The sequence below is a fragment of the Crotalus tigris genome, unplaced genomic scaffold, assembly GCF_016545835.1.
Source record: "Crotalus tigris isolate CLP2741 ecotype Arizona unplaced genomic scaffold, ASM1654583v1 scf7180000017865.1625608, whole genome shotgun sequence".
Lineage (NCBI taxonomy): Eukaryota > Metazoa > Chordata > Lepidosauria > Squamata > Viperidae > Crotalus > Crotalus tigris.
In genome coordinates this window covers 1,360,092-1,376,399 of record NW_024096686.1, presented here as the reverse complement: position 1 = coordinate 1,376,399, position 16,308 = coordinate 1,360,092, and the positions used below count along the sequence as shown (strand labels likewise).

The following is a 16,308-nucleotide window of genomic DNA, read 5'->3' as shown; positions in this document are numbered from 1 at the left end:
ATCATGATGGTGCTGAACAAGTGGTGCTTACCCTATAATCTAGCTGTCCCTATGGTGACGTAATTGCAACCTGCCAGTTTCCTACAAGAAAGTCAATGGGGAAGCTGGTAGAAAATCAGAAATCAAGGACACATGAAGTCCTCCTTTAATGACCCACACAATCCTAGTTTAACTCTGGCAACTGTGACTACCAGAATTGCAGTCACTATGGAGCGTGATCATAGGATGTTATACTTTGTGACTTGTCATACAACAGTGGCAATTCCACCCCAACTGCCATCATAAGCCAAGGACTTTCTGAATCTAAAGTACGCGCAAAGTAAGATTTTTAGCAGATTTTTCAAATAACACTGATATTCTTTTTGATACTGATAACAGTATCAAAGCTTTTTAATGTTGTCATTAATTCTTTGTGTATTTCCCATATTAATATAGCAAGTTTTTCCCGGTAAGCTTAAAATTCACCTTTTAAATTATGCAATTCATTAAATTCATTTAAAATGTCTGTTGCAGCATAGAAGTAGAATAGAGCCATGGTGGTGCAGTGATTAGAATGCAGTATTGCAGGCTAACTGCCGACTGCCAGGAGTTCGATCCTGACTGACTCAAGGTTGACTCAGCCTTCCATCCTTCCGAGTGGGTAAGATGAGGGCTCAGATTGTTGCGGGCGATATGCTGACTCTGTAAACCACTTAGAGAGGGCTGTAAAGCACTATGAAACAATATATAAGTCTAAGTGCTATTGCTATTGCTAAATGTTATTCTTTAAAAACATTGTACCTAGCTAAGGTTTCTTTTTGCACTTGCGTTCTATTTGCCCATTTGCTCTTGCATTCATTTTCTTCAATACAATGAAGGCGTTCTAGCATCTGCATTCAGCTTCTATGAGATGAGTTTTCTTACTACGCCTGAAGTAGATGGGCAGCATCTTCTGCAACATGGCTAATATTCTCATGCACATGCGCAGAAGGGAAGAAGAGAAGGCACTATGAAGATTGTAATGGAGGTTGGTTGGATATGCCACAGTAGGACAATGGTGACTTAAGTGGAGGAAAGCAAATAAAGCACTGTGATGACTGGGGGCAGACGGTTATGAAGTGTCCCGAACCATTTGGTCTAGAACACTCAGAACTTCTGAAACATTATAGTTTATTTCCAAGTAATTTTTTCCATGTTACATGTGTCTCTAGTTTCAGAAGTAAGGGGACTAGTGTTATAACAGTTAATAAAGTAGTGCTTTGTAAAAGCACAACTGTAGACCATCACTGCATTAAGGATTAAGAATGGCAGGTACCGATCTGGGGCTTTGACATGTAGATAGAGGAGAAGCCCTTAAAAAATGGGTGGCACCAAAGATGCAAAAAGAAGTCAGAGTATACTGTATAAAAGTTGGAATCAAGTTTGTAGCTGACAACACATTAAGACATTGACTGTTTTTGTGTAAGGCGTAAATATTCCTACCACTCGATACTGAGGATCATCAATTTTCTTAAATTCCCAACAGACTGTTATATCAGACCTCACTTAACTATGCAACATAAATATATCAGAGCTAAATAAAAGATCAATCAATCAATCAAAATAGAGCTGGAAGGGACCTTGGAGGTCTTCTAGTCCAACCCTTTGCTTAAGCGGGAGATCCAATGTCATTTCAGACAAGTGACTGTCCAGTCTCTTCTTAAAAACCTTCCGTGATGAAACGCCCACAACTTCTTGACAGCAAGTTGTTCCACTGGTTAATGAGAATGTGCCATTCTCTAGTCAGAAAGTGAATATCCTCTCAGTTTTGACGTCCTGATTTTGGAAAATTATCTGGGGACAGATCCTGAAACAACTACTTCAAAGTAACTGGAGGGAGCAGCATAGTTTGCATATATTATGTTATGCCTACAAATACAGTTCTACCTCTACTACCAACTTGTTACTAGATCTGTAATCACATAGTCAGGTACATTCACGCAGCCCACACAAAGGATAATCTGGCCCTCAGATTCATTGCTGTCAGCAACGTTGTCTACTGTCCTTTCAGTTTGGTTATATATATCAGTGATTCCATCCCATATTCATACTGTCGCATTTCTGCAAACTTCATTCTATTCCCTGCTTTTTCTCTTCTCATAATCTATTTAGGGGCCAACACAGTAACTCATGCCTTATATATAGCAATAGCACTTAGACCTATATGCCGCTTCACAATGCTTTACAGCCCTCTCTAAGCAGTTTACGTATTGCCCCCAACAATCTGGGTCCTCATTTTACCCACCTCGGAAGGATGGGAGGCTGAGTCAACCTTGAGCCGGTGAGGATTGAACTGCTGGCAATCAGCAGAATTAGCCTGCAATACTGCATTCTAACCACTGCACCACCACGACTTCACTTTGTACTGGAATTTGATACTATAAACATGTTTAAACATAAAAGCCCAAACCAGGCGCGTCCAACCCATGGCCTAAGAGCCGCATGCAGCCCTGGACAGCCAGTCTTGTGGCCCCACAAGATCATAAACTTTTAACATTATTATATGATTTATTTACATTAATTATAGTGTATATTTCATTTGCAGACCAAGACAATTCTTCACACAATCTGGCCCAGGCAAAGCAAAAGGTTTGTTTATGTTTCATTCAGTTTTAAGTGAGTTGTAATTATGATAGACTGTCATACCTTTTTCTTTCAAGTAACCAGCACCACTCTGGACCCAAAACTGTAAGTATAGAATACTCTGCCTGATGTCACAGTTATTCACAGTTAACAAGGCAACAAAGTCTCTGATATTGGTTCTTAAATTCTCGGCCAAACACAGAACTTGGAGATAGCTAGCCACATTTATCTAAATATAAACAGATGAAAACATTAACAACACTTACCTTTAGTAAGCATATCAAAGAATGCTCTATCACAAGACTACAAATTGTATTTATTTGCTAGTGTTGTTAAAAATAGGTAGTAGGCCAATTAGAAAGTGTGATGTTAGATGTTCATTCCACGTTTCCATAATTAATTTTGTTACACAATGCATTGTTTTTAAATTCTTAATATGCAATAGACAGCATATACTGTACATTATAACTAAAAATGGGAACATTTATTGTATGTAGAGTGCTGAACATTACAATGCAGATAAATAAAACCTAGTTTCATACCACAAAAACTGGATTTCATTTGGAAAACCAACCCAAAAAGACTTTTAAAGCAGATGAGTATTAGGGTTTTTTTTGGGGGGGGGGGGTTGGCTTGAAGGCCACACAAGTGACTAGCACCTTGAGGCTGCCTATGAATATCTTCTGTAACATCTGCCTTTATTTTATATCTACCAACTTTAAAAATAAACTTCAGCAATGTGGAGAGCTGGAAGATAGAGCGCTCTAACCCAAAAATGGAGAAACATCAGAGGAAAATATAGCAGGAAAGATGAAAGGATATGATGTGAGAAAGCCAATGCACAGTAAAGAGACAAAATGAAAAAAAAAAAAAAAACTAGTGGGGAAAATATAATTGGCACAAATCATACAGAGATGGGAAGAGCCTTGTGGGGTGTGGCATAGGAAAGGACAGAGGATCTGATAACTGCACCTTCCACTTTCCTATTTTAAAGCCATTATTCTATGGGGAATACTATGGAGAATTTAGATTTCTGACGAGGGGCCTCCTCAGTATACCGAAATACTCATATTCAGGTAGTCCTCAACTTATGCCCATTTGTTTAGTGACCAATTGAAGTTACAATGGCACTGAAAGCAACTTATGACCATTTTTTTTACACTTACAACCACTGCAGCCTCCCTGGTCATGTGACCAAAAATTGGACGGTTGACGGCTGCAGTGTCCCAGGGTCACGTGGTCACTTTTTGTGATCTTTTGACAATGTCAATGTCAATGGATAAGCCAGATTCACTTAACAATCAAGTTGCTAATTTCATAACTGCGGTGATTCATTTAATAATTGGAGCAAGAAAGGTCGCAAAATGGGGCAAAACCCATTAACAACTGTTTTGCTTAGCAATGGAAATCCTGGGGTCAATTGTAGTCATAAGTCAAGGACTATCTGTAAAAATAGTCTATATAACGTCTTTCTGCGCATTCATGAAATGAAGTCCTTTGAGTGGATGATATTTCCTGGGTAATGTCATAAAATGGTTTTGTTAAATTGTTGCTACAGTTCTATCTGATACAGGTTTTATCATACTAAGAAACTGTAATCACGGATCGCATCACTGTTACTGGTGGAAAAACAAGATATAAATGAAGCAAAAAAGGAATTGATTGTAAATTTGATAATGGCAGCTAGATTAATGATGGTTAAATATTGCAGACGGAATTGGGATATTCAAAGAAATGAGTGGTATAATGAAATATGGAATATGGCAATAAATGATAAATTAACAGAAATTAAATTTAAAAAAAGGATGATTAAAGTAAATCATTATAATGAAATATGGGATGATTTTATAAAAACAGTCTTGGTGAAAGGCAAAGGGAATAAACCTGCTCAAGAATATATGCTGTTTTGGAGGGGATAAAGGCACAATTGAAATATATTGTATATTGTTAGTTGTTATATGAGAAGAAATATAGGTAATAAAAATGGTCTCCAGGGGTGTGGGTGCACTGTAGTATTTGTATTTTTTATATTGTTTTTTATTTAGATTTATATGTGTTATGTTTGTATTATTTGTATTTGAATAAAATAAAAACATTTTTTTTTTTAAAAAAAAACTGCAATCAGCAACATTTTTGGAATTCTAGAATTGAAAAACTTACCAAAGAAGGTACTCTGAAAGTGATTTGCTCAAAGCAGCCATCAAACATTTCACTGAACAACGGATCTGCACAAAAGATTCACAATAAAGGCTTTTACCATGTTGTCATACAGAATTATTTTTGCTTTTATAGTACAGATAGGAAAATATTTGAAAGCCGGCATTAAAATACCTTCTTTATAGTGGTTATGTAGAAATAGTCAGCACGCTTGGGAGCACTGAACTTACTAGAAGTATTTGTTTATATCAATATTATCAATATAAGGTTACTTCTTGGTTATACAAAGTACAAAATTCAACGTAGGTTATTACTATATTGCCCAATAAATGGAAGAAGCACAAGATTCACTGCCGTAACTTGTTAATAACATAACAGCCATTTGTCTGAAATGTGCTCGAGCAGAGGGCTGGACTAGACGTCCTCCAAAGTCCCTTCCAACCATTCTATGTCATAAATGGTAAAATGGGATAGATAGAAATCTTGGACCCTTTGAGTGCATACATATCAGCATAAGTATGTTTTCCATATATAATCTTTTCACTCAGATTTTCCTTTCTTGGACATACATACAAAAAGAGAATACCCATCTTTACTCACACTTATCTATATGGCCATACGGATACCCAGTTTCCTCTGTGGGCACAATTGTAATTCTTCTCTCATTCACATCCAACTGGATACTCACACCCCCTGCCTTCTCCATCCTCCAACAATAAACTTAATACATGGATCATCTCTGACCACTCATTAACCAACTGTTCGAAGTTACAACAGCATCGAATGAGTGGTACTTACGACTGGTCCTTCAAGTTCCAGCTGTCCCAGTCTGCCCCTCAATGATGTGATCGTGATCTCAGCAAACAGCTCCACCCTTATCATGGCTGCAGGGCCCTGCAGTCATATAATCACCATTTGTGATCTTCTCTGCCGACTTCCCATAAGCCAGTGGTTCTCAACCTGTGGGTCGGTACTCCATTTTGGGGTCAAACGACCATTTCATGGGGGTCGCCAAACAACGCAGTCCGCCATTCCCCCCCCCCCTTTTCCTTAGCTGTGCTACTCCCTTTTATTCTATTGGCTTTTTTTTATTGAAAGTTTTTTAAATTTTACAAAACAAATCCCCTCCCCAACCCCCCCACCCTCCCATACCCTCCCTAAACCTCCCAACCCCCCCCCCAACCTTCCCAGAGCTGAGTACAGGCTTAATTAAAATTTTTCAGAAAGAGAAAAAAAAACTTAAAACACATATAAATCCTAAACAAATCTAAATACATTAAATTAAATAGGTTATCTTCTCTAAAAAATAATAATTGCAATCATTAAACACATTATAACATACTCTAAACATTTTCTAGTATCATACTTATATTATTATCCATCATTCTGTATAAACTCCCTCCAAAACACAAATTTAAACATTACTTTCTTTGAATATCTATACCTACAATATAAAATCTAATCTCTCCCTCTTTCTTTATCCTAGAACACAAAAATAAACATATAAACCTTCATTATACCATTAAAACTAAATACTCTTTGAATACTTAAACTAAAACTTAAACTTCTTATCTAAGATTTTCATTCAATCTCCATAATCTTCTCTCCTATCAAAAAAAACCTTAAAAGACATATAAATCCTAAACAAATCTAGGTACATTTAATTAAACAAGTTATCTTCTCTTAAATAATAATAATAATAAAAAAACCCCAATCATTAAACACATTATAATATACTCTGAACCTTTTCATATCATACTTATGTTATTATCCATCATTCTTTATAAACTCCCTCCAAAACACAAATTTGAACATTACTTAAAACATTAGAATTCCCTTATACACATTTAAATCTTTACCAATAACAAATTCCATCCACAATAAACACATTCCTTATCAGTCTCTCTTGTCCATAAACCATTAAAATTCCCTTATACACATTTAAATCTTTACCAATAACAAATTCCATCCACAATAAACACATTCCTTATCAGTCTCTCTTGTCCATAAACCTCAAAAGAAGTGCTTTGAAAACTGCCCTTAAAGCTAACTCCAAAAAGTTTGTAAATCTTGCTTCTCCACAGACTCAGTACTCTTTTGAATACTTAAACATCTTATCTAGAATTTTCATTCGATCTCCATCCTTGTCAGTCTCTCTTATCCATAAATCTCGAAAGAAGTGCTTTGAAATCTGCCCTTAAAGGTAGCTCCAAAAAGTTTATAAATCCTGCTTCTCCCACAGACTCAGGAGCCAATACTTGTGAGGCTTCCTTAAACTCCTTCTTCTGTTGCTCTTTTTCTTTACGATTATATGTTGCACGAGTTGTCCTCTGCTCCTTCATCTCGACTTGTTGAGGCCCCTCAAACTGAGATTTCCCATTTTTCATTAATATAGGCTCTTCAGACTGCAATTCCACCCCCAAAGGTTGCTCCCAAAAATTTATAAATCCTACTTCTCCCACAGATTCAGAAACCAACAGTTGTGAGGCTTCCCTAACCTTCTTCTGTTGCTCCTTTTCTTTACAGTTATATGTTGCACAGGTTATCCTCTGCTCCTCCATCTCAACTTGCTGAGGCCCCTCAAACTGAGGTTTCCCAATTTTCATAAGTATAGGCTCTTCAGACTGCAATTCTACCTTCTTTTCTTCCAAAGCTTTAAACTTAATAGATGGCGATGAACATATCCCCAGGACCGAAGTATAAAAGTCTTTTGCTTGAGAAACAGTATTAAGTCTATAACACATCCCCAGGTAATTCACCACCATTCCAATCGGAACATCCCATCTGAACAAGATTCGTCTCTTTTTAAGTTCATCTGCTAAAAAAGCAAACTCCTTTCTGCAAACGGTGCTGCACCAGTTGAGTAGTCCTCGACTTACGACCGGTTGAGTAGTCCCCGACTTATGACCAGTTGGGGGTCGCAGCATTAAAAAGGTTGAGAACCACTGCCATAAGCAAAGTCAGCGGGGGAAGCCAGTATGGAAGTCTGAAAGTAGTTCCTGGCGCTTTCTTGTACGCCCTCCAAACACCCACCCCGCATCTAGCCACAGCAGTTACTGCACTGCCTCCCTACACTTTCCATCAGATTCCTCCAACCCAGCTGTGCTCATGTATAGCAGTCACTTATCCACTTGCCAGCCTGCTTGTGAGCCACCGGGAACTTGCAACTTCCCGCCGGCTTGCCCATTGACTTTGCTTATTGCAAACCAGCAGCACGTCGCAAGCGGGTCCTTGCTTAACTGGCTGCAATCCCTACTTAAAGTTGGCAACAAGGATTGCCCTCACTAGATGATGTGATGCCACACTTTATGACCACATTGCTTAGGGAGAGAAATCCCAGTCGCAATTGCTGCCGTTAAGCAACGACTACCTCAATGTTCAGAAGAAGGAAAAAGAAAGCCCACAAAGCCCCCATTTTCTCCCCGAGGAAACAGATTAAAATTTTTGCCCGTTTTTGCTAAAGAGGTCAATGAAAATTGATTTTACAACACTGTTTAGGGGACTCTGCGAGAAAACCGACAGTATGCAGGAGGAAATTAGTTTGCTGATAAAGTTAAAATAGTTTGAAAAATATTGAACAATCAACTTACCCTACAGCAAACTGTTTCTTATTTTCCTTAACTAGCCCTCGAGGACATTGAAATGTCTGTTTTGTTCCAGATAATTCCCTTAGAACTATACTAGTAATGCACTCTCAAAATTTTGTACTATTCTTGAGGGGGAAATACTTGGTAATCAGTGCCTCCTGGGAACAGCATACCCTCAAAGAAATCTGTTCTTCAGAGTCCTTGGAGCCCAAATAAAAATAGATAAAGAAATTTAAAAAAAAAAACAACACAGATAAATGGCAAAAACTGCAAAGATCATCCATTCTGAAGGGATTCTGGCATTCTTGTCCAAAATCTCAAAGCATCTCATGTGGGATAACATGAGGTAGCATTTTGCAAACGTTATAGTTATTTTTTAAATTTAATTTGGGGACCCCAAAAACTCCTATGGGAGGGGGACAAGTTTATGCTCTGGCACCCACAGTCACCCCACGCGGCCGATTACTTAATTTATGCACTAGACCTCAAAATTTACTGATGATGCCACAGAAGGAAACTGAGGAACTCTAATATTCTTTCAATGCACAAAACAGTAGCTAGGCAGTTTGTTTCTAGAACTGTCCTCTTGAAGTTAAACGATTTCAAACAATTGTTTTAATTAAATTCTAGAACAAACTGGATATTTAATGGAAGATTAAAGCAGCTACGCAGCTGCAGAATTACAGAAAATAACAGTTTCTTACCATTGGTGGTTAGAATGACAGGTCTCTTGGTAGTGCTCATGAAGGTCTTTACTGCGTTTAGGAATCCAACGTCTTCATCAAGTATTATATCAACCTAGGAGAAGTGAAACATGTTTCTAACTGTTGTATATATAGATAGTCCTCGACTTACAACAATTCATTTAGTGCCCAAAGTTACAATGGCACTGAAAAAAAGTGACTTATAACCATTTTTCACACTGTAGTATCCCCATGGTCATGTGATCAAAATTCAGATGCTTGAGAATTGACTCATATTTATGACGGTTGCAGTGTCCCGAGGTCATGTGATCCCCTTTTGTAACCTTGAGACAAGCAAAGCCAATGGGGGAAAGCCAGATTCAGTTAACAGTCACATTACCAACTTAATAACTGCAGTGATTCACTTAACAACGGGGAAAGGTCATAAAATTGGGCAAAATTCACTTAATTGTCTCACTTAGCAACAGAAGTGCTGGGCTCAGTTGTGGTCTTAAGTTGAGGACTACTTGTAGTTATCTCAGTTTTATGTAAGATTTTATGGATCTGTGTTGATCTGAAATTTTGGGACCCCGAAATTAGTAGTATAGTAGGAAGCTACCTACTATAAATATGGGAGTAAAAAAATTAATATTTTCAGTTAAATATAGGACCTGAAAAGTAAGAAATGTGCAGTGATATATCAAGCAGCGTAATATTTAGAATCACTAAGATTCTATTTATTGGAAATAACAAAAGTTGAGTGGAATCTACATTCTGAACTAATAAATATAAAATGATACTAATTATTATATTAATAATTAAAAATGTTGTAAGCCACTCAATGCCACCCTGTGAGAACAAGGCAGCCCTTTAAATGTGTTTTGCAATTAATTCATTTAAAAAAAAATGGAGTTAAGACTTTGTCCTTTTTCCTTTATTCTGGATAGGAACAGAGGGAATAGGACCTGCATTTAGTGTTACCTCTTCAAAGAGAATAAGAGAAGTTGCACATTTTTTACTGGATTCTTCTTCCTGATTTCTCCTTTTCCCTGATTTTAACTCTGTCTTTTTTTCAGTTAAGCTTTTCCTATTTTCTGTGTGAAGAAAAAAGTATAATCAGATTTGTATCAGAAAGGAAAAAAGTAATGCAATGCAGGGATGTAAAATCTCCTCAAAATTACAGCTCCCCTGCTTTTAAAGCTTAATTTTACAATGACATATAATACAATTGTGGATAGTTAGATGAGCTGGAAATAAAATAGAAGTAATCCTTGACTTACAACAGTTCATTTAGTGCAGGAGTAGGAAACTTTGGCTCTTTTATGACTCGTGGACTTCAACTCCCAGAATTCCTGAGCCAGCCATGCTGAGGGGAAAGGGAGAGGTTTCCAAGCTGAGTCATGCTGGCTCAGGAATTCTGGAAGTCCATGAGTTATAAAAGAGCCAAGGTTGCCTACCCCTGATTTAGTGACCATTCGAAGTCACAAGAGCCCTGAAAAAAGTGACTTACAACCGTTTTTCACACTTATGACCATTGCAGCTTCCCCATGGTCACCTGATCAAAATTCACCCACTTGGCAATTGACTCGCATTTATGATATTGGCAATGTCCCAGGGTCACGTGATCACCTTTTCCCACCTTCTGACAAGCAAAGACAATGGGGAAGCCAGATTCACTTAACAACCGTGTTACTAACTGAATAGACGCATACTATTTGCTTAACAACTGGCAAGAAAGGTGGTAAAATGGGACAAACTCACTTAAGATATGTTTGACTTAGCAACAGAAATTGTGGGCTCAGTTGTGGTTGTATGTTGAGGACTACTATAGAGAAACTGACAACATACAGCAGCTGATGAAAATAAATGACAGCAGGGATATTTGGCACGTTGCACCCCATACAAGGTCAACAGTAGGAAATGTAACTCGTAAGGCAAGACAAACATGTATTTGGTTAATTAGTTTCATTGCCAGCTTGACTCCAGCCTGACTCTGAGCAGCTTACCACTAAAAATGGAAAAGCAGTACCAACCCCCCCCCCCGAAATCTTTGCATCCAGACCTGACACCTATCAGCATTTTACAAGTACGCTACCCCAAAATATAATTTCCGGAACATCATGGGGATATGATCAAATAAATCTCTGGGGAGTATTATTCCAGAAGACAGGCTCTGTGACAGAGAGAGACTGCTTTCTGGATCCCTTTAAATGGAATTGTTCAATCAAAGGGAGGGGGCAGACACAGCACTATACAATCCATTGAGTTAAAAAAAAAAATTGGAATTTCACCTGAGATATGAAGGCTGCCAGATCTTGCAAGATTTTGGCAGTCTCACTGCAATATCAGGTGAGGATATTGAAATTGCCTACAATTTTAGCCATAATTAAAAAAGAAAAAGTATTTGTAAATTCAGTGCTGATGCTTTTTGTACACCAAGTAGGGATGTCATGAATTTTATGTTGCCAACCTAAGAGACGTAGAACAGTTTCTGGCTGATTTTTAAGTGCAACTGCCTATACAGCAAATTATACACAACATCTACAAGGCTTCAAATATGAGTTTTGTTTCTGATTTGATTTGTTTAAAATGAAAAGAAAGGAGACAAAGAACTCATATTTCCTTCATCCCTAAGGATCATATGTTACAAGTTTTCAAAATCTGTATTGGCTATCAGATCACTCATTGCATCTAATTGTACCATGGAATCCATTTTTACAATAAGCACTCTCAGTATTCTATTTCTAGTTTAATGACGAGAAGGACAAGGGGGGACATGATAGCAGTGCTCCAATATCTCAGGGGCTGCCACAAAGAAGAGGGAGTCAAGCTATTCTCCAAAGCGCCTGAAGGCAGGACAAGAAGCAATGGATGGAAACTAATCAAAGAGACAAGGAACCTAGAACTAAGGAGACATTTCCAGAACAATTAATCAGTGGAACAACTTGCCTCCAGAAATTGTAAGTGCTCTAACACTGGAGTTTTTTTTAAAAAAAGATTGGACAGCCATTTGTCTGAAATGTTACAGGGTTTCCTGCTTGAGCAGGGGGTTGGACTATAAGACCTCCAAGGTCCCTTCCAACTTTGTTATTTTGCATAAAAGCATCTTATCATATGGTAAAGCTTACCTTTATTGCTCCTTTGTATTTTTTCTTCTTGATTCTTCAGTCTGGAAGTTACGTTAAAATACTTATCTAGTGTTTTGGGCATTAAGCCTTGTTTTAATCCAACTTTTCTGGGTGAAACTGGAAACTTCCTTGGGGACCACTCTTTTCTGGGAGATTGTTTTTCTATAATAGCAAATTTATACATAAACTTACAACAGGAAAATATTAGCTTTTATATTAACCCCCCCCTCTTTTCCTTAATATAAATCTGCTATTTCCGAAGGAACTTATCTCAAAATTAGGCCTTTGCATTTGGCCTTTGGGAAATATGCTGAGGGCCACATCGTAAGAGGTACATGGGGCTCATCTGAATTAGTTTTAAGTACTGTTAAAATTAAATGTAACTCAGGGTTGTTGTTGTTAGTTGCGGGGGGGGGGGCTGGGAGGAGAGAAGGGAGATGGTGCTTTTAAGTCAGGGATGATTCCTGGCAACTGCCTGGACAAGTTCCTGCAGGTTTTTTTTTGGCAAGATTTTCAGAAGTATTTTGCCAGTACCTTCTCCTGCCTAGGGCTAAGAATCGCTCAGTTGGTTCCGTCCTTAAAGCAGGACTAGAACTCAAGAGTCTCCTGGTTTCTTATTGACGCTAGTGCCTGTAACCATCACACCAAACTGGCTCTCTGCTCAGTTTAATTATATTTAGCATAACTCTACATGTGTTGATAGCAGAGCCAATTTGGTCTAGTGGTTAAGGCAGTGTTTCCCAAACTTGACAATTTTAAGGCATGTGGACTTCAACTCCCAGAATTCCACAGCCAGCAACTGGGTTAAGGCATCAAGATAAAAACCAGGAGATCGTGAGTTCTAGTCCCGCCTTAGGCATGAACGCCCGCTGGGTGATTTTGGGGCAGTCCCTCTCTCTCTCACTTCACCTCACGGGGTTGTTGTTGTTGTTGTGGGAATAAGAGGAGGAGGAAGGGGTATTAGGTATGTTCATTGCTTTGAGTTATTTATAAGTAATAATAACAACCAGAAATTCTCTATCCTCCTCTGCCATTAACTTGAAATACCAAATGGCTAAATCAGTGTTTCTCAACCGTGGCAATTTTAAGAGATGTCCATACCTCTTAAAAGTTGCTAAGGTTGAAAAACACTGAGCTAAATGATGATGGGGAAGACATTTTATAATCCCTGTCAGCGGTATTATTGTTACTATAGACACAACATAGATCGAGCCCAAGCAAGTAAAGGAAACGCCCTTACTGTCACCACAGAGTGCCGACAGATTATGATTACAAGGAAAGCTCAGGCAGTGCTCTTTAGATGCTGATAAATTGTGTAGTAGTGCAACAGAGATAAATGGCAATTCATCAGGTGAGACTGAACTTATCCCTCTGTAAAAAAATACAGCTATAATAAAGTTATTTTATGTCCAATAACAATTGTAATTAATTGCTCTACCTTTTTTTTTAATGACTGTGCAAAAGAAGAAGAAATATCTTACTTGGTGACTTAGTGCTGCTGTAATGGTTAAAGAAGCATGGCTTGTGACCATGTACACCTTGTTTGTTCACCTGGTGAGACTGAGTAGCTTCTTTTAATTGTGAGAGAATCTGCCTTCCGCTGCGCTGGCAAGAAGCATTCACTTCAAATATCTGCAAGGCAATTGTAAACAACAGATGAGTTCATGACACAACGACCTCACCTCCGCTCTATTTACCATTAGCACAGTGGTGGCGAACCTATGGCACGGGTGCCAGAGGCGGCACTCAGAGCCCTCTGTGGGCACACGTGCTGCTGCCACCAGCAACACATGCAGGTCCATTAGGCCACCACGGTGGTCCGTGGCGGGGCCAAGGTGCATCGGATGCATGAGGGGAACAGGCTCCATGCGCGGGCCAAGGGCAAGATCTGCGAGAGGGCCAAGATGACCAGCAGTGACTTGCTCTCCAACCACAAGCAAAAACAGATGGGATGTAGTAGGTGCATCCAGCGGTCTGCATCACGTGTCTCCCCACTCCCCTACTCTGCCTGCTGCTGGAGGGCTGGCCCGGTATTGGCAGCAGACTGCAGAGCCCCCGAGTGTACTGGCTGAGTGGCCGGCAGGCTGTGGCTGCTGACAGACACCGTTGGCCCCCATGTGCTTGCTGGCCTCTGTGTTCAGGGGCTGATGGTGTCAGGCAGCAGCCACCCCGGCCTCGCCTCGCATTGCCTTGTGGCAATGGCACCCCCACCCTGCCCCCTGCCTCACCCTGTAGGATGAGCCTCCTGAGCCACCGCCACACCCACCAGAGACCCCCGGGATCTCCCCCAACCCTGCCTGTCACCCACAGGCTTCCCCACCACGAGCAATATCCAGGTGGCCATGCCCACCGTAGCCACGCCCACCCTGTCTGCTGTGACCACTACAGTCACGCCCACCCTGTGGGCCACACCCCTCCCCCCTGAGGGCACCACAATGCTGATGTGGCCCTGGCACTTTGCGATAAATAAGTGGGTTTTGGGTTGCGGTTTGGGCACTCAGTCTCTAAAAGGTTCACCATCACTGCACTAGCACAAACCTTGAAGCCAAGCTCCTGGGCACAAGCGTAGACAGCTGCCGTCTTCCCTACCCCTGAGGGTCCAATGAGCAACATGGTGTTGCACAGAACATTCTCTTCATCGCTGAGTGATGTGTCATCTATGAAGTCCAAATGCTCCGAGGAATCTGTTCAGTTACAGAATGGCACAGATAATAAAATCAGCCTTAACTGGAGCATGTAAACCTAGACCAGGGATAGGCAACCTTGGCTCTTTTATGACTCGTGGACTTCAACTCCCAGAATTCCTGAGCCAGCATGACTCAGCTTGGAAACCTCTCCCTTTTCCCTCAGCATGGCTGGCTCAGGAATTCTGGGAGTTGAAGTCCACAAGTCATAAAAGAGCCAAGGTTGCCTACCCCTGGTCTAGACCAATTTTTAGTTCTTGGATTCATTATCCATATTCATTTCAAAATGCACGTCCTGGCAATCCATGAGAAAAACAAAAGATCAAAGATCAAATTAAACATTAATAGCTTACACAAAACGTATTACCCCTACTTGGCTCTTGATGTAGCTCACATTAACAATGATAGTAAGCCTGATACATTTTATTTTAAAGAATGAGGAAAGATTCCAATATACCATCTCTGCTGCCATTCTTCTTTTCTTTTTGTGTTCTCTTTTCTTCCCAATCGGCTTTTCTTTTCCATTCACACAGCCACCTAAAAATAAAGAGAATGCCACATTGTCATCAGCAGCAATACATTCTTATGTCAAATCCTCCATGTTTCTAAAAGACTGGATGTCTGTCTGTCTGAAGGGATGGATGGATCCTGATAGATAAGATACTGACAGATAGATGATACAGTGAGAGAACCAGATATAAAAACAATTGTAATTGTTTGGGGGAATATCCTTGAGGCAGGAGGAGAAAGGACCGTAGCCAGGACAATGGTCTGAACAGCAACATCTGTCACCAGAAGGAGTGGAAGAGAGGGACCCTCCCTGAAAAGGAAAGACAAGTGGGGAGAGACGGGCTTTCAGACTTGCAAGAGAGTCTGTTATGGCAAACAGAAAGGAAAGGTAGCGTTTGTATTCATGGTATTGGTTTCTTGTCCAGACTACCTCGAAAGGCTGACAATCGTTTATTTAAAAAATAGTTTCTGACCTCTGTAGCTTTTTAATTGCTTCGGTGTTGCCTATAAGTTCACTGGAGTTTTGTGGCTGGTATTTTTCTGTCCAAAGCATATCTTCGCTCACAAAATCTGTAGGCGTGAAAATAAAATTATTCGTTTTAAGATATCTCGTGCATTTATTACATCAAAACCTAGCAGTTGCTTAGGTCAAATAAAGGTTTCATTAAAGTTAATATATTGTTGCTCTAACACGCTGCATTCTGACATTACGCCCAGCGATATTGCTTGACATTTCATTCTGTCTTCAGTTCATCAAAGTTTAATATCTGAATCTAAAACTGTAGTTGATTTTAGTTATCGCTTTAAACAAACCAGGTTCTTGATACAGATGGCAATTTGCTTCTTTCAGTAAGAAATAATGAAAATTAACAAGAGGTTTTCAGAGAGGACAAATGTATGGATTCATCAAAATCCATAAATTATTGAAAGGATAGATTAACTGAGACACCACAGTTTA

At 39.5% G+C, this 16,308-nt stretch overlaps 1 protein-coding gene across 2 annotated transcripts in view; it reads right to left on the bottom strand.

Moving 5' to 3' along the window:
* The window catches only part of ATAD5 (ATPase family AAA domain containing 5), a 35,045-nt gene that overhangs the window by 4,497 nt on the left and 14,240 nt on the right, over positions 1–16,308 (bottom strand). For both annotated transcript variants that reach the window (XM_039343609.1, XM_039343610.1), the window contains exons 11-19: positions 15,824–15,920; positions 15,298–15,377; positions 14,695–14,840; positions 13,638–13,788; positions 12,157–12,318; positions 10,010–10,122; positions 9,050–9,143; positions 4,762–4,826; positions 2,665–2,830 (exon numbers count right to left, since the gene is read on the bottom strand). In XM_039343609.1, the coding sequence (XP_039199543.1) occupies positions 2,665–2,830; positions 4,762–4,826; positions 9,050–9,143; positions 10,010–10,122; positions 12,157–12,318; positions 13,638–13,788; positions 14,695–14,840; positions 15,298–15,377; positions 15,824–15,920 (1,074 nt within the window). The remainder of the gene's footprint in view (positions 1–2,664; positions 2,831–4,761; positions 4,827–9,049; positions 9,144–10,009; positions 10,123–12,156; positions 12,319–13,637; positions 13,789–14,694; positions 14,841–15,297; positions 15,378–15,823; positions 15,921–16,308) is intronic.